This window comes from Bos mutus, chromosome 1, assembly GCF_027580195.1.
Source record: "Bos mutus isolate GX-2022 chromosome 1, NWIPB_WYAK_1.1, whole genome shotgun sequence".
Classification (NCBI taxonomy): domain Eukaryota; kingdom Metazoa; phylum Chordata; class Mammalia; order Artiodactyla; family Bovidae; genus Bos; species Bos mutus.
In genome coordinates this window covers 87,220,247-87,239,382 of record NC_091617.1, presented here as the reverse complement: position 1 = coordinate 87,239,382, position 19,136 = coordinate 87,220,247, and the positions used below count along the sequence as shown (strand labels likewise).

Genomic DNA, 19,136 nt, shown 5'->3' with positions numbered 1-19,136 from the left:
CTTGCTCTTCTTCATGAGTTAATCACATCTGAATGCTTAAACAATACATTGTTTACTTCTGAATGTTTGAAGACTTTATACAAATGGAAACATACCATATGAATTGTTCTGCAGCAGGCTTTTTTCACCAAACATGATCCCATGATTTATCAAGTTATTGGTGCTGATGTGAGTAGCTGTAGCTCATTCTGTCTGCTGTGTAGTATGCCATTATATGAAGATACCACCATTTATTCATCCAGTCTACTGCCCATAGATATTAGTGTTATTTCCAGTTTTGTACTGACAATGCTGCTGTAATACTTCTTGTGCATCTGCCTATGTACATATATACAAATATTTCTTAGGCTGTACACCTAACGAAAATAGTTGGTTCAAAAGTATGCACAGCTTCTACTTCACTGCACAATGCCATCGTTTTCCAAAGCAGTTGTAGATGTGATTCCATTGCTCTCGAGTTTGGGGGTTTTCAGTTCAGTTCACTCGCTCAGTCATGTCCAACTCTTTGCAACCCCATGGACAGCAACATGCCAGGCTTCCCTGTCCATCACCAACTCCCGGAGTTTACTCAAACTCACGTCCATTGAATCAGTGATGCCATCCAACCATCTCATCCTCTGTTGTCACCTTCTCCTCCCACCTTCAATCTTTCCCAGCATCAGGGTCTTTTCAAATCAGTCAGTTCTTCACATCAGGTAGCCAAAGTATTGGAGTTTCAGCTTCAGCATCACTCCTTCCAGTGAATATTCAGGACTGATTTCCTTTAGGATGGACTGGTTGGATCTCCTTGCTGTCCAAGGGACTCTCAAGAGTCTTCTCCAACAACACAGTTCAAAAGCATCAATTCTTCAGTGCTCAGCTTTCTTTATAGTCCAACTCTCACATCCATACACGACTACTGGAAAAACCATAGCTTTGACTAGACAGACCTCTGTTGGCAAAGTAATGTCTCTGCTTTTTAATATGCTGTCTAGGTTGGTCATAGCTTGTCTTCCAAGGAGCAAGCACCCTTTAATTTCATGGTTGCAGTCATTCATACATCTGCAGTGATTTTGGAGCCCCACCCCCAAAAAAACAAACTCTGTCACTGTTTCCATTGTTTCCCCATCTATTTGTGATAAAGTGATGGGACCAGATGCCATGATCTTAGTTTTCTGAATGTTGAATTTCAAGCCAATTTTTTCACTCTCCTCTTTCACTTTCATCAAGAGGCTCTTTAGTTCTGCTTCACTTTCTGCCATAAGCATGGTGTCGTCTGCATATGTGAGGTTACTGATATTTCTCCTGGCAATCTTGATTCCAGCTTGTGCTTCATCCAGCCCAGCATTTCTCATGATGTACTCCGCATATAAGTTAAATAAGCAGGGTGACAATATACAGCCTTGATATACTCCTTTCCTTATTTGGAACCAGTCTGTTGTTCCACATCCAGTTCTAACTGCTGTTTCCTGACCTGCATTACAGATTTGTCAGGAGGCAGGTCAGGTAGTCTGGGATTCCCATCTCTTTAGGAATTTTCCGCAGTTTATTGGGGGTTTTAATTTTTATTTATCCAGAGGATATTGTGCTTTTAATTCTCATTTTTCAGATTAATAAGGCCATGTGTACTTCCCTAGTTCTTTCCTGTGAAATGCCTGTTCAATAACGTGGCCCATTTTTCTACTGAATTTTTGTCTTTTTCTTATTGGTGTAGGAATTCTTTATAAAAGCCTCTATTTTCTTTAATTTAAAGACTTAATAGAAGATAGAATGTTAACCATAGAGAATGGCTGAAAACAAAATGAGAGAACTGTAAGATAAACTGAAAGAAATATCTCAAAATCCAGAGAGAAAGTATAAAGAGATGGAAATCATAAAAAAAAGGATCAGAGTTACATGTGAATAATAAGTGTTCCAGGAGAAGCAAAAGAGATGGAGGAGAGAAATAGCAATAAGACTTCCTTTCCTGACAGTATAGTAGACCAAATACTGAGACCAATGCTCCTGCAGCAATAATTTTAAATGCTTATAAATTATAAAAAGGGGCTTCCTTGGCTCAGTGGTAAAAGAATCTGCCTGCAATGCAGGAGCCACAGGAAATGCGGGTTCGATCCCTGGGTCAGGAGGATCCCCTGGAGGAGGGCCTGGCAACCCACTCCAGTGTTCTTGCCTAGAAAATCCCATGGACAGAGGAGCCTGGTGGGCTACAGTCCACAGGTTCGCAAACAGTCAGATACAACTGAAGTGACTGAGCACACATGTACATACATAAACTATTAAAAACTTTTGTTAAGTCTCTGTTAACATTTTGTCTGTTTATTGTGTACAAATAGCTTCTTCCAGTTTACTTGTATTTTCACTTTATGATATCTTTTCATAGACAAAAGTTCTTAATTTTAGTATGATCTCAGTCAGCAATTTTCTGAGCATTCTGAAATCCCTTCCTATCCCAAGTTCAAAAGGGTAGGCTCCGGTACAGGTAATTTACATACAGCCGTAGGTTTGCCTCTCACAACTAAATCTTTAATCACCTGAAGTTGATTTTTGTTTGTGGTGTGAACTAGGCACCTCTTTTTCTGTATGGAAAACCAATTGCTCAGCACCTTTCATTGAATAGTTTTTCCTTTCCACACGATCTAAAAGTACACATGTATCCTGTATTAGGTTTCCACACATGCATGGATATGTTCCTGCATCTCTATTCTGTCCCTCCAGTCGTTCTGTCTACCTCAGACAAACACCACACCGGAGCTTACCAACTTTAGCATGATAATGCATCTTGATTTCTGGAACAAAAGTCACCCGCCTTGTTCTTTTGTAATCAGGATTGTATTTGCTACCCTTAGATGTTTGCACTCCCATATACATTTTTAGAATTAGCTTGTCCAATCATTCCTATCCTACTTCCCAAAAAACTCTTATGATTTCTTATTGAAATTTTATGAAAGCTATTACTTAATTTGTGGTAAATTTCTGTCTTTATGTCACCAAGTCTTTCTCTGAATATGATTCTCCAAACGATTCGTACAATATAAGTAGAACTTACCTATAAATCATCAGAGCCTGGTATTTCCATTTTGAGGATATTTTGTATTGATTCAATTTTTTAATGATTTAGAACTATTCAGATTTTCCAGTTATTTCAAAGCAGTATCAATAAGCCATAAGTTTGTAGGAATTTCCTTATATATTTGAGTAAAAATTTCCTATATATTTGAGTAAATTATATATCAAAGTTTTAAAATATCCTGCTATAAAGTTGTCTTTAATATCCTCTATCATCTTTCTAATTCATTCTGTATCTATATCTTTGGTTTTTAAATGCCTGATATTTGAGTCTTTTCTAGTTTTTTATTCTCATCAGAGGTTTGTCCATTTCATTAGTCTTTTCAAAAATTAACCTTTGATTTCATTGATTCTTTAATATAATGCATCTTTTATTCCATTTATTTTTACTCGTGTTGTCTTCCTTAAACTTTCTTTTAATATATTCTATTAATCTTTTAATAACTCCTTACATTGGATGCCTAGCACATTAATTTGCAAGCTCTCTTCTTATCTAATATAAACATCTATGTAGTTCTAGATTATGTAGTTCTATCTGTTTTGCTTTAGCTGTAGCCCACATAGTTGATCTATATAGGTTTTCTTCTCATTCAATTCTAAACGAATCCTAATTTCTATCATGTTTTATTCTATGACCCATAAGTTCTTTGAACTATATTTTCATAATATTTTTAATTTTAATTTTAAAATTTAATATTAAAATTTTTTTTAATATTTTTATTTCCATATGTAGAGTCATTCTAGCTATTTTTAAAATTATTTCTATCACTGTTGCACTGCTGCTGCTGCTGCTACTAAGTCGCTTCAGTCGTGTTCGACTCTGTGCGACCCCAGAGACGGCAGCCCACCAGGCTCCCCCGCCCCTGGGATTCTCCAGGCAAAAACACTGGAGTGGGTTGCCATTTCCTTCTCCAATGCATGAAAGTGAAAAGTGAAAGTGAAGTCGCTCAGTCATTTCCGACTCAGCGACCCCATGGACTGCAGCCCACCAGGCTCCTCCATCCACGGGATTTTCCAGGCAAGAGTACTGGAGTGGGGTGCCATTGCCTTCTCCGACTGTTGCACTAGAGCCAAGTAATGTGGTCAACACAAAGTCTCTTCTCAAAGGCTCTTTAGGTTACAAGGATATCCTATCTTATGCGAATGATTCACATAATCTTCTATTCCTTCTATATTTTTCACTAAAGAATTGTATCAAATGTAATATGTTAATGGATCAGGTAAAAAGAAATGAGGATTAGATATTAAAGTATCATTGGGAAATTGATCTGGTAATTTAAAGGCAGGAGTAAAAACAAAGAACTTCTACTTTTGTTTCCATAATTTTACTCTCATCATTATTCTCTTATCCATAAAGTACTAAGATTTCCTGTGAATTAATAAGCTGACAATAATAACATTAGGTTCATAGACAAAACCCCTTATGTTAATTTTTATGACTCTATTAAGCATGACTGTCATTTGTTCCCATGAGCACATTTCTCCCAAAGGAACATATACTTTAAAAGAATGAAAACAGAATAATAATTAATCAAATTGAACCATATATATATATATATATATACCTACTAGTTCAAAGAAAAAAAAAAAAAACCATGAGATCTGGAACTAGTAGAAGATGAGGTTATACACACATCTCAAAAACACAGAAGACTTTGGCGGGCAGAAGGCAGAATAATAGCTGTTTGAACCCTTGCCACTCCCAGCTCGACCATATGAGATGACAGACCGAGTGCTCCTGGAGCAGAGATACATAGCAACTCTGCCTCTTTCAGCTCAGCTGGCATTCAGCAATCCATTTCCCCACAGATTCACTTCCTAGTACCTAACAGAAGGCACTTTTCCTTGAAGTCTGGAAACTAAAGCTCTCAGTGCCATTGAAGTTTGACATTTTTCTAGAAGGAATACTAAATACATTAGCAGTAAAATGCAGTGGGTGCTGATAGGAAGAGAAAAGCCAGGAGTCTCTTCTAGCCATGGTTCTCTGATTTATTTGGTTTCACTTGGCCATGGAGCCTCCCTGTGCTGGCTGCCTCACAACCTAAGCATATTGAAGCCATTTCTAGCCCACATAAAAGGAAAATACTTTGTGAGTATAATAAATGCAAGAGACTGAGCTTACAAAGGTGAATGCATTCTGGCTCTCACTCCTGAGCAGCTCAATATTCACTGGGCCAGAGAGGCATAAATATAAATAGTGTGCTAAGTATTACGGTTATTATGGTTATGTTTCTGAAGGGCCTCCCTCAAATACACATAATTCTTTATTCACACCTTCCTTCCTTCTCTTTCCTACACCTTCCTGTGCCCCTCACCTCTCTGACTGCTTTGTGACCCTTGGCAGACCTGTCTTCTTGCCCTTTCCTAGTTCTAATACGCTAGCTAGGTTTTGTTTCTCTGACAACCTAAAGAGTCTCATTAAAATCCACAGTTCATGGTTATACAAATGATGTCTGGATCTAAACTTTCGTCTCCTCTACCACCTCTTTTTTTTCAACTCCTGTTTATCTAACATCAGAAATGCTGGGAGAGCTTCGGAACCAGTCTCTTAGCCTCCAGGTATAAACCATCCCAAACTGTCAACCACACTAACATGAGGCATCTTTCTAAAGAAGCAGACCCCAACCTCTTTGGCACCAGGGACTGGTTTCTTGGAAGACAATTTCCCCAAGGACTGGGAAGGTGGGGATGGTTTGGGGATGATTCAAGTGCATTATATTTACTGTACACTTTATTTCTAATCTAATGTCACTGCTGATCTGACAGGAGGTTCAGGTCTGCAGCCTAGAGGTTGGGGACCCTTGTTCTAAAGTGCAACCTAATTATATCACTCTCTTACTAAATTCTTCTAGTGGCTCCTCTAACTTCAGAAGACATATAAGACCCTTTATCTCTGAACCCTGCTTATCTAATGAGTTCACTACCTGTCATCCTCCACCCACTGGATGCTGGAATCCAACCACATTCAGCTACCCTATCCTCTCACATTCTGTCTGGATACTATTCACCTTATCAATTGTTTGCTCATTGGAGACTTAATCCAGTCTCTTACTGGACCCTTTAACCATCACCACTTAAACCAAGTCATGGCCACATTGGTTTTATTAAACATAAATTAAAATCATTTATGCTCATAAATCAAAACATGTATGCTCATAAATCACAGTCCTGAGTCAATAAATCCATCACCAATCCACCAGTTGCCCAGTTCAAGGAATGCCCAATACAATGATAGCCATTTTGCCAAATATTAATCCATTTGCAAATTGACCTTTTTGGTGAATTTATCAAATTTAGTTATGCACCAAAAACACAGTTCTATGGATTAGCAGGGACCAAAAGGCTTCAGGGAACCCAGATTTGGGGCCTTCAGACCCTCTGTTTCTCAGTCTCTACAATCATTGTCCCTCCATCTCTCTGCCTGTCTGCCCTTCTGTCTGTGTTCCAGACACCCTCTGCCTCCAGACTCCCCTGTTCTCTGGTCTTCCTCCCCTTTCCCCACCCAGCCATGCCCTACTGCTCTCTGTGTTCTTTGTTTCCTTTCCTCTCTGCCCCTGGGTTTCCCTCTCTCTAGGATCAGAAAGTTCGACTGCATTACGCTGATTCTGCTCTTCATTTTACCCCCAGGAGAGGGTCCCACCTGCTCTATCCAGATCCCTCCTGTTTCAATAACAGGACAAGAGCAGAGACAGATAAACATTTTGTTATAAGGACAAAACTGTTGTTGTTCAGTTGCTACGTCATGTCCAACCCTTTGCAACCCCATGAACTGCAGCACACCAGGCTCCCCAGTCCTTCACTGTCTCCTGGAGTTTGCTCAAACTCATGTCCATTGAGTCAGTGATACCATCCAATCATCTCATCCTCTGTCTCCCCCTTCTCCTCTTGCCCTCAGTCTTTCCCAGCATCAGGGTCTTTTCCAAAGGACAAAATAAAACTGTACAAATAAAACAATAGAAACTTGAAAAAGATATTAAAAACTCCCACCAAAATCAATGACTGTATTCTTATGAATAGTTAAAAGAAACAAATTTTTGTTAATTGATAAAGTTGCCAAATCTGTCAAAGTAGTCAATGTGAAACTTGCCACAAGAATTTCAGTGATGCTAAAATGTTAGCAAAACAGCAAATGACTCTAAAAAGGACTTGAAAAAAAAAATCATTATACATGGAAAGGTTCCCAAGTGAAATGCTACATTTTTGCTATATTAGAAGAATATATTCATACACAGATTCCAAAAGATACATCTATGAATATATTCATAAGAATATGTTTATAAAGAGAATAAACCTCCCTAGGAAACTTACTTAGCTTTAAAAAAAAATCAAACAGATCTTAAAATACTGTTGAAAAGAACATATTCATAAGAAGAATATAATTGAATGTACTTTTAAAATATCATTTAAAAATATTCATAAGAAAATATACTCATATCAATTTACTATACTTAAAACAATGCTCGTTAAAATAAGTCTTTTTCAAATCTGTGATTAAGTGGGCAAATTATTCATTTAGCAAAGTAATCCTTCAATAAACTGGCAAATGGGCTAATCTTGTACATCAGCCATTCAATAACCAAAACTTCATCAAACTGGCCCCTAGCATGTTGACTTGCTTCCCTTCTGTACTCACTATAATAAGTCTCCTTATGATGCATTGTAATGATTGGGTCTCACCCAACTCCCTCAGGACATCTTATTCACTTTGTATTCCCAGAACTTGGCAGAAAATGTTTCATCTTATGAAGACTAAAATGTTGACAAACCTTTACCCTACCTTAACCTGAAGTTTTCTTCCTGCAGGCTAAATACCAAGGTAATCTGAATTTAAATGGGTAAGCCCAATGAGAAAAAAAATTTTTGCACATTTCACATTTTATGTCCAAGTTTGTAAATGTACAGCCTCATAAATAATTTGCTTATGAATCATAGGAATAATACAAATCATAGGAATAACATCAGACTTTAAGCTTCTAGTAAAATATGGAACTTGAAATAAAATCGTATTGTGTCGACTTTTTCTTGGGGTAAAAATATAGCTTTATTGGACAATCAAAATTTATATGCAAAATATTTTATTATACTTGAATTGGCCTTGTAGTTTTACGAATAACTCACATTCTCCCAAAGGATTTGGGCAGGATGCTCCATATATATGTAGAAAAGACTGCACATACGTGCTATTCATTGTTGCAAACACGTTTAAGTGTTGCTTTGTATTCACCATATTTATTCATGGTTCAGGATGAACCATGAAGCCACAACTGCTCCAACAGAGCTTAAATATACTGCTTTTCCAGGACATATCAAGGCTAGATTTCCTTCAGACTAACAAATTCAAATTCCTGCTCTGTACCTGCTGTTGCATATCCCTCATATTTGAAACTGATTTTGTAGTTGTGCCCCATACTCATCATTCCTCCTTAGAGGTCTACTTCAGTGAACTATACTAACCTTCTCTTATTTCTCCCCCAACCCCCTCGTAAGTAGATTCACAGAGAATAGACACAAAGGGTCAAAGAGAGATGAATCATCCACTCTGTTAGTCGTGGCAGTGTGTGCGTGTATGCTAAGTCACTTCAGTCGTGTCCAACTCTGTGCAACCCTATGGACTGTAGCCCACCAGGCTCCCCTGTCCATGGCATTCTCCAGGCAAGAGTAGTGGAGCGGGTTGCTATTCCCTTCTCCAGGGAATCTTCCCAACCCAGGGATCAAACCCATGTCTCCTGCAGCTCCTGCATTGCAGGCGGATTCTTTACTGCTGAGCCTCCTGGGAAGCCCCCATAGTGGCAGAGTAACAACCAGTATACAAGGCTTCCTTGTATGAAGCATGATGTTTAGGCCTGATACCCAAAATATAACATCATGTTCCTTCCCCCAGCTCTGAAGACAACTCGGCATGGGAGGGGCACCTCACTAACCCACTTAGTCTCAGACAGTGGGCACTCCCTCCCCAACCTGGGGCTTATAGAAGGCCGCTTATACCAGGCCTGAACAAAGGCAAGTGCAAGAGGATAGGGAAAGGATTATGCCACAAGATCAATAAACAGTGATCTTCAAACCAACAAAAGGTAGACAGGGCCTCTGACAGTCAGGATCTCATTTATCTCACCAATCAGATCAGTCACTCCTCACCTGAACTCAGGACACTATGTCTGTCAGGGAGAAAATCTATAAATGAACAATCAGCCTCTCCCTTCTTAGCCAAGGCAACAAAAGTCCCCTCTTTGGAATCCTGAAGAACAGGGAAATAAGGACCCCTGCTGTAACACCCTCTACCATTTCCCCAGTCACTCAAGCCAAGTTCTTGAGCATAAATCTAAACTATACCCTTTTTTTCACTTCCTCGTCATCCCCTATATTTTATCAGTCACCAAGTCCTAAAGTTTTGTCTCGTAGATATTTCTCCATACATCCTTTTCTCTCCATCTCTCCCACCTGATTCCTACATCGTGCCCTCATCAACCTTTGCCAGCACTGCAGTAACAATGCCCTAATTCTTTTTTCTGATTTAAGTCTGGTTCTGTCTTTAATCTAATCTCCACTCTTCAGCCAGAGTGATCATTCTGAAACTCAATTCTGTCATGTCACCCTCTACCAGCTTCCCATTAATTAAAGGGTAAAAGCCAAGCTCCTTAAATGGGCTACAAAAGCTCTTCATAACCTACTACCTTTCCAAAATTACTTGCCCCATTTTCACTGTCCCACACTCATCCTACTAATGGTAAAACTGGTATGGTTTCTTGCAGTCAGCAAGTAGTTGTAAATCTCCATCCTTTGTTCATGTGACTTCTTCTGTCTGAAATGCCCTTGGCTTCATGTCTCATTGGGTTAACTCTGATTCAATCTTGAATATTCTGTTTAAGGTATTTCTCCTCCAGCAAGGCTTCCCTGACCTCAATCCTTGCTCCCTGTCCTCATCCCTCAGGCTGGGAAAATTATTCCTCTTCTACACTCACTCTGTGAATGGCTCTGGCACTGAGTTTACTACCCTGTGTTGATTTTTTTTTTTTTCATGTCGGTCTTCCTATTGGGTAAGGGCCACATGCCCAGAAACTAGAGATTACTAGCACTCAAAATAAGTTTGTGGACTATGTATTTTCTATTGCTTCAAATCATTCATTCATCCTTTAACTTACCCATTAATTCAATTATCACTTACTGATGAATTTCATGAGTATGTCCTATCTCACTCACCCAGGTTCATTTTGCTGAATAATATCCTGATTTCCCAGATGTGTTTAGCCTGCGTGGAAACCAATCATTTTCCCTCTTCTCTACACATTCCAAAGCATGTGAAGAACATTTGTTAACTATTTCCAAATTGTGATTTGTTTTTAAATTACCCATTTGAATCATTTTTATATGCTTCTTGTTCTAGTGAGAGAACTGACTGATTACTCTGCGTCTTTTTATGGGTATAGACTGGCATAAGTGATGCAGTGGAACAGCCTACTATTCTGTATCTGAGACTGTGCTTCCTCCTTTCTGGCTTCCACCTGCAAGAAATTCAAATCTCAGTATAGTCATTAGAATTAAATACATGTTGATAAATAACAACAGGGAAGTAACATCAGTTTATTATTTTACAGCAGGTCTTTGAAGCCATTCAGACGGCCTTTTCTTGTTTCTAAGTCTGGCTTTAGATGAATGGGCACTGATTTTTTTTTATTCAGGTTCATAGAGAATAAAGTTTAAGAGCTTTCATATAAATCTTATATTTTCCAAATAAAATCTCAGAAAAGAATGGGGAAACTTAGGGAATGGGTGGTGGCCAGTCTGTGGAAGTCAGAGGCAGGGCAAACCAGCTTGTCCAGAAGCACTGGGCTTGGGAGCTGGAGAGTAATGAAAATGACAGGCTCTCAGAGCTTCTTCCTCATCCACTCGATGAGGAGAAAGAATGGCCAAGAGTGACTGAGAGTAGGGAGGAGCTGGGAAGGCATGGCCATGAAAAGATGAGGAACAAAGGCCTCTATTCAGCTATGATCCTCCTACTACAAAGGACCCACTCCTCGAGGAAAAAATTTGTATAAACTATATCATGAAGAAAACTTTTAAATAATAATGACAATAAGCTAATTGATTAATTTTTTACTTCAGTAACCAGATTGATATGTGTGTGTGTTAGTCACTCAATCGTGTCTGACTCTTTGCCACCCCATGGGATTCTCCAGGCAAGAATACTTGGGTGGGTTGCCATTTCCTTCTCCAGGGGATCTTCCTAACCCAGAGATCAAACCCAGGTCTCCTGAATTGCAGGCAGATTGTTTACTATCTAAGCCACCAAAGAAAATTAATATATACTCTTCCTTAAACACTTTTGGAAACATGCTATGTGGGTGCTCTCACCCTTCTGCAGGGAATCAAAATATCTTAACAACCAGCCCAGAATGAACATGCCACCAGAATGTATGCCTGCTGTTAACTCCAGTAAGGCCATCCTGGAGCATGAAGCTGAATAGAAGCCCCAAATATACATACAATTATACAAATAACAGATATCTCTTTCCTCCTCTGCAAAGTTCCACATTGGATTCTAGTTCTTTTTCAAGCAAGCAGAGTGACTTGTCATGAAAATTTGAAAGGAAAATCTGAAGTCTGTCTCATGCATGTTGACTTTTCATCTGAGGATTAAAATAAAAATGGCATAAGAGTTTTTTCCTTCATTTTCATCATTCTATCTGTCCTCCTCTCTATTCCCGGGCCCTGAAAACTGGCCACTCCCCCACCAAACTCAGTCCTGCACCCTAAAATCCAAAGCTCCCTTCTCAAAACAGAAACCGGAGAAGATCCCCATGGCTCCTTGCTCTCCTGCCTTCCCAGAATCCCTGCCTTCCTACCTATACTTTTCCCATCTCTCTCCCACCAGCCAGCACCTCCAGCAATTTTTCACTTCTTTTCTGCCTTCTCCTTCAGACCTAGTTTCAAATTCAACCCTCCACTAAGAAGCTTTTTACTTCATTCACTCCTTTGCCATTCTGTCTTTTAGGAATTCTTTGGAGAAAACAGCAGTTTGGGATGTTCTGATGTCCATGTCATAAAGCTGTAGCTCCCCACACCATTTTTATATGGGAACACTTGTTAAATACTTCAAGTCAGTCATTCTCCACCTACTTATGTCATCTTATTTAACCATAACAGTGTAGTTACACATTATATCCACTTTTCAAGGAACTAGGAATTAGAAAGAATAAGGAAGTTGTAGAGCTCACACAGCTAGTAAGCCATGAAATCAGGTTTTGAACTAGGAGACAGTGACTCCAATCTGTTTTGTTTTTTTAATCATTGAAAAATTTTACAGATAGTAATAAAACTATCCAAACTTTTGGAGTCTGGCCTTGATCTGACTGACATTTTTGTAAACTTGCTTAAATGTTTACCATACAAGAAAAGAAGGCTGGGTCACCACTGGACATCTCCACATTTCTAACAAATCTCAAGTCAACAGAGCTCTAAGCAACCCTATGCTTAAGAATGTTAACCAGACTAAATTCTGTCTATTACTACCGAGGGAAAGTAAAACATTAATTTGATAGTTTCCTGATATATGTTGCCATTTATTTGAAGTAATGTTCCATTAGGTATTAGGGCTATAGAAAGATCAGTGATGATCAGCTGGGGGTTGGCAAAGGAAACAAACCCAAAGCATTATCTAAACAACTGAGGGCACTGCTTTCTTTCTTCAGACTTAGAAAAAAGAAAAAGTATTGACAGCTAGACATACACCCCAAGTAAAGATGGGAGACTTGTTTCTGCTCAGGGTTGGGCGTGTGTATGTGTTGGGATGCAGTGGTCACGTGCTGGGGTCCAACTGCACTCAGGCAGGTTTGGAGGGCCCCTCTCGATCTCTCTGCCTTGGGAAGGCCTGTGCAGAGACTTATTCTTTAGGGCTGTAGTGACTAACTGTGAACTTCATGTAAAACTGTATTATTTTCAACCTCAGAAATATTTACCAAAAAATCAGGGACCACGACCTCCTGGACAAAAGGAAAACTGTCACAGCACTGAAAGCAGGAGAGGACCGGGCCATTCTCCTGGGACTGGCCATGATGGTGTGCTCCATCATGATGTACTTTCTGCTGGGAATCACACTCCTGCGCTCATACATGCAGAGGTAACACCCCTGGGTGCTTGGGATGCTGTCTTTTGTCTTCCTTCTCCATCCTCCCACACAGCTTACCAATTCCGAGGTCCTCTTTCTTACCTTCTTTGCTATGAACCACTTAGAGCAGTGCCTGGCACATACTACTGTCAATGAAGTTGTCTAATAATAACGATAAAAATAGCTCTATGTGTAAACCACCTACTATGTGCCAGGGACTTGCCGTACATTACTTTTTAAATTTTCACAACTATTCTATAAGGTAAGTATATATATACTCATAAAATTAGCAAAATTGAGGTTCAAGAAAGATCTAATATGCAGTGTCATTATTGTTGTTCAGTCACTAAGTCATGTCCAATTCTTACAACCCCATGGACTGGAGCCCGCCAGGTTCCTCTGTCCATGGGACTTCTCAGGCTAGAATACTGAAGTGGATGGTCATTTCCTTCTCCAGGGGATATTCCTAACCCAGGGATCAAACCCAGGTCTCTAGCATTAGCAGGCGGATTCTTTACTAGTGAGCCAGCTTTAGTATTTGGCAGGAAGAGCCAAGGTTCAAACCTACATCCTGTTAATTTCAGAATCCCTGTTCTTGGCTCTTAACACCTCTGTCCATTCTCCACCCGCGTTCCTTTTCCTCCACAGCCCTCTCTTCCATCACCCCACACACTAGCAGTTCTCAGCTGCACATTTCAACTTCCTGAGAATCTTTTTAAAATATTGACACCCAGGCCCCACCACCATCATTCCATAATGTCAGATTTAATTGGTCTGGAGTGGGACCCAGTCACCAGTAACTTTTAAAGTTCCCCAGGTGATTCTAACAGGCTGAAAAACACTGCTATGCACTTTTTCAAAATTAATAATCTAGTTTTATTGGGGGATAATTGCTTTACAATATTGTGTTGATTTCTGCCATATATCAACATGAATCAGCCATAGGTATACATACGTCCCCTCCCTCTAAAATCTCCCTCCCACCTCCCACCTCATCCCACCCCTCTACATTATCGCAAGGAGCTCAAATCTGGTGTTCTTTGCACTTTCTAAAATAACAGATTTTGAACTTTTCTTATTTAAGTATTTCCCCTGGGTTTACCAAACAGATAGAGACAAACACTGAGTTGGCACGTGTGTTCCTCCTTAGTAAGCCATGAAACTCCCCAGTGTTTCTAGCTGTTGTCCATATTGGACACTCTGAGCATGGGAAAGCCCAGCATTGCTTAACTAATCAAGAAAGTCTCATGACGCTTCAGTTTAAAGAAATGAGGCCCTTTCAAATGAAAAACTGAGGTTTCAATCCAAAAGAGAATCAAACCATTTTGTGGCATTCATTTCCCCACTTAAATTAATACTTTCATTTTAGAAGCAAATCTAGTTGAAACACAGTAATTTGCTAAAATTAAGGCGTCATCTTTCCCATTTATGGCTGCTCTACTCTTTCTCTGATGCTTTCAGCTCTACTCCTTCTCAGTGAAGGCATGGATGCCTCTGGCCACAGAGTTCACTGATTCCAAAACCGTTTTCCAATACTCACAAATGCTTAGCACCATCTAAGACTTTTTTTTTCTTCCTTGTATAAGCAAAATCTGACCACTCAAGTCCCCAGAAAATTTGCCACACCAGAGGGGGTCAGGGCTTGAATCCTGGCTCTGTACAAAATTGGACATGAAAAGGGAGCCTTATTAACACATGTCCAGCAAAAAGAAGAGCTATTAATCTGCAAAGAAACATGCTATTTTCTAATCACTCTGGTAATCAGTTTATATCCAGAAGTGAAACATCGATTCGGGGTACATTACTTCCTAATCACAATTATTACTCTTGATCACAAAATTATAAATAGTTTAGAATGAAAAGCTGACCAATGGGCAGCTCGAGGGGTTTTCTTCGTTTGTTTGTTTAATCTTTCTAACTGAGAGGTCTCAGGACATGGATAGGAATCCACTAAGCTCATATAATAGCCTCTTTTCCACTGTGGGGGAGCAGTGCAGTACCACACAATGGGCCTGGGCTTTAGAGAAATACAGGACTGGATGGAGTCACAATTTCCACCACCTAGGAGCTATGTGTCTTTGCATGCATTTGACTTCTCTGACCGTCAATTCACTCTCCTTTAAAAGAATTTCATATCCAACATATAAGACAAAAAAGACAATGTATGTAAAGCATCAATTAGGATGAAAGGGGTACAATAACTGATGGCTCTTGGTATAATCAAAAGGTGAAGTTATCTTTTCTCCATTTTTAGGAAGACCTTAAAGAAATGCATCATTGCCCTTTCACCTATCGCACCAGACCTTAAGCCCCTCCACCTTTCCTTCATCTCTCCTCCCCTTCTCCCTTACATCTTCTCTGCCTGCAAAGTAGACAGGCATTGTGAGGCGAGGACCAAGGCATGACAGGAAGCAGGTTACAACGTAGAAATGCAGGGTGGGTACAGGCTCTGATGTAAAAAGATGCTGCCTTACCCTTACTGGTGAATTTTATAAGGAAAAAAATCTAATTTAAATCAAGCATTGGAAAAGATGATACTATATTTGATAGAAATCATTGGAAAAGTTCTCAGATGCCAGGCAAAATTTATCTATGTTTATATTGTAGTTAGCTTGTGGCTCAGCTGGTAAAGAATCCGCCTGCAATGTGGGAGACCTGGGTTCAATCCCTGGGTTGGGAAGATCCTCTGGAGAAGGGAAAGGCTACCCACTCCAGATTCTGACCTGGACAATTCTATGGACTGTATAGTCCATCGGGTTGCAAAGAGTTGGACATGACTGAGCAACTCTCACTTTGACAAAGCTGCTCTATGCAAAGGCATACACGTTACAAGTAGGTTGTATTATAGATTTGGAAGATTCTTCAGGTCAAGGAACTGACAAGTGATCTCCTCTGCTTCCAGTTTCTGTGCCCTTAGCATGTGTGCTTACTCTTCTCCTCTCTATGTAGTGTATGGACCGAGGAGGCTCAGTGCACCTTGCTGAATGCATCCATCACAGAAACATTTAACTGCTCCTTCAGTTGTGGTCCGGACTGCTGGAAACTCTCTCAGTATCCCTGCCTACAGGTGTATGTTAACCTGACTTCTTCCGGTGAAAAGCTCCTTCTCTACCACACAGAAGAGACAATAAAAATCAATCAGAAGGTAGGAGCTTGGCACACACTGCATCTCATTCACCCTCATGTAGCTCCACACCAGTTCATCTCTCTCTGTAGTTCCTCTGTGCCAGCGTTTCAAAGCAAACATGCCACTACAAAGTCGACCTTGCCTCATCCAGTCACAGAGTTCATTGCACTACTTGACCCTTGCTTGAGAAACATTTATTTTCTGTGCAAGTCATGGTCAAACCAGTCCCCATTGTGTAGCAGTGAAGGTTTAGCCTTTACATCCATTTAGAAGGGTAAACATCATATCCTTATTGATACACAAATAGATTAAATTTTTCAAAGCAAATGTGAAGCTTAATCAGAGTTATATAAGCCAAAAAAAAAAACAAAAACCCAACAGGTATTTGTCATATACCTGGGAACCATGGAGTTAAATTGTATTTTGCTTTCCCAAGGTCATTGTCACTTAGTTCTATGGTCTTGGAGATGTAACTTAACCTCTCTGAGCCCCAGTATCTTCTTCTCTAAAAAGGTAATAACAATGACCATCTTGCAAGGTCATTGTGAGAATGAGAAGAGAGTACAGAGAGTGCCCAGCAAAGCACAGGCAAGACCTTCAATCCATGGTCACAGTATGTGTGCCTGTGCCTATTTCTTCATATATGTTAGGTTCATCGAGGCTGAATTTTCCAGCACTAATATATTCAAATGCACCTGTTAAATGTTTAGTATCTCTGCATTAAAGCTGCAAATAAAACTTGCATTTAAAAGGTCTGGGATAACCAGTAAAGTGTCAGCAGAATCAACCTGCCATTATCAATTTTAAGTTAAATACATTGTGTTTTCGATTTATGGCAGCAGTATTTTCATATGCCAAGACAACCTGATGCCATTCTCTAATAGGACAATTGGCCCTCGTCACCAGGATACAACTCTCACAACTCTAGTCTTTCTTGTAAAAACTCTACAATTATCAGCAGTTAAATGATACAGATTATATGTATTGAAAAAACTCAATAGCTGTGGAGCATGGTACTAGAACATAGGATTTGCTTTCTGATATATTAACACAAATAAGGAAACCCTTGCCTTTTGGTTACATTAACTTAAAAGAATTCTTGCAAATATCTCTGAAGACACAAGGTCAGCTCTGATTTCATTTGTGGAAAAGAACACAAACAATACCAGTCTTAATCCTATTCTACAAATATACATAGCTAGTTCTCCCACAAAATATGTTTTTCGAGATCCCTCAAGTCAAGTTTTTAAATAAAAACTGACCTGTAATTATGGATACTTATAAAATTCTCAAATCTCCAAGAAATTGAAAATTGGCCAAAACTGAATAGACATGAAAAACTGAAACATATTTCCATTTTCTTGTCTTGATGTTTTATTAGTACAGCCCTGTGAATGCAATATGTAAGCTATAAACTGGGAGTGAAACTACCATAGAAAGTCTCCGCTAAAATTTTAGAACCAGTATTTTGTCTGCCGTCAGCATGATACTAGGTCATCGTTTAGTTTATTTACCTTGTTTTTAACTGTGAGACATGCAAGAAATGACAAAGTGCAGCTTAAGCACCTATAGAGATCCTCTAAGGAATTACTATGAAAGCAAAGAAATAAAACATGTCCTGCACTGCAGGAAATCAGAACCTTACAGTTCTGATGACTAACGCCATCAGAAAGCACCTTCTCATTCATTTATTGGCATTTTGAATATCTTTTTTTGTACAATGTCTGTTCAAGTCCCTTGTTTTCTATTGAATTGATTCCATTGGATTGTTTCTTCTTAGTACTCATTATAGGAATTATTTAAATCTAGATGCAAACTTTCCTTGATTGTTGTGTTGCAAATATCTTCTCTGGATATGAAATGTCTTTTCACTCTCTCTCTTAATGATGTATTTGAATGAAAGAAATTTCTAATTTTAGTGCAACCAAATCTTGTCCTTGTCAATATTTATTTTTCTTTTCTTTTTTCCTTTCTTTCTTCTTTCTCTTCCTGTTTCTTTCTTTCCTTTTCTTTTTTTTTCCCAATCGTTTGACTGTCCTGCTGTCTGTTTAAAAAGTCTTTACCTATCCAGAAGTCATGAAGCCATTCTCCCAAATTATCTTCTAGAAATGTTATTTTTTTTTTCTTTCACATTTTGAGTACAATCTGCCTGGAATTGATTTTCATGCAAGAGTCAAGTTTCTAGATTTTCTTTTTATTCATATGGACAATCATTTGCCCAAGTCCGTTTATGAAAAGACCACCCTTTCCTCACTGGATTATTTTTATGATTCCATTTTCCCCTTGATTTTCTTGGAAGTTATCTGTTCTATTACTGTTCTTTTAATGTTTAGTCATTACAACTTGAAATCTTGACTAATCAAGGCTATTAAAACATTTTACCTTCATTTATTCTCTTTTCAAGTTACATATTATCATTTTTATTCTATATGTACCTTAAGCCCATGTAGATATTATATTGCTTTTGTATATGCTGCTGCTGCTAAGTCGCTTCAGTTGTGTCCGACTCTGTGTGACCCCATAGACGGCAGCCCACCAGGCTCCCCCGTCCCTGGGATTCTCCAGGCAAGAACACTGGAGTGGGTTGCCATTTCCTTCTCCAGTGCATGAAAGTGAAAAGTGAAAGTGAAGTCACTCAGTCAAGTCCGACTCTTTGTGACCCCATGGACTGCAGCCCACCAGGCTCCTCCGTCCATGGGATTTTCCAGGCAAGAGTCCTGGAGGGGGTTGCTATTGCCTTCTCCAGCTTTTATATATCTTAGTTATCTATTTAGATGTGTCTTCTTCATTCCTTCTTTTATCTTTGGTCTTCTGTCTGGATCATTTTTTTCTACTTCCTGAAGAACATTCTTTAATATTTAG

At 39.2% G+C, this 19,136-nt stretch overlaps 1 protein-coding gene across 2 annotated transcripts in view; it reads left to right on the top strand.

Annotated features, from left to right (window-relative positions):
- KCNMB2 (potassium calcium-activated channel subfamily M regulatory beta subunit 2) overlaps positions 1 to 19,136 on the top strand; it is a 277,502-nt gene that overhangs the window by 238,771 nt on the left and 19,595 nt on the right. For both annotated transcript variants that reach the window (XM_005892492.2, XM_070372991.1), the window contains 2 exons: positions 12,989 to 13,159; positions 16,097 to 16,292. In XM_005892492.2, the coding sequence (XP_005892554.1) occupies positions 12,989 to 13,159; positions 16,097 to 16,292 (367 nt within the window). The remainder of the gene's footprint in view (positions 1 to 12,988; positions 13,160 to 16,096; positions 16,293 to 19,136) is intronic.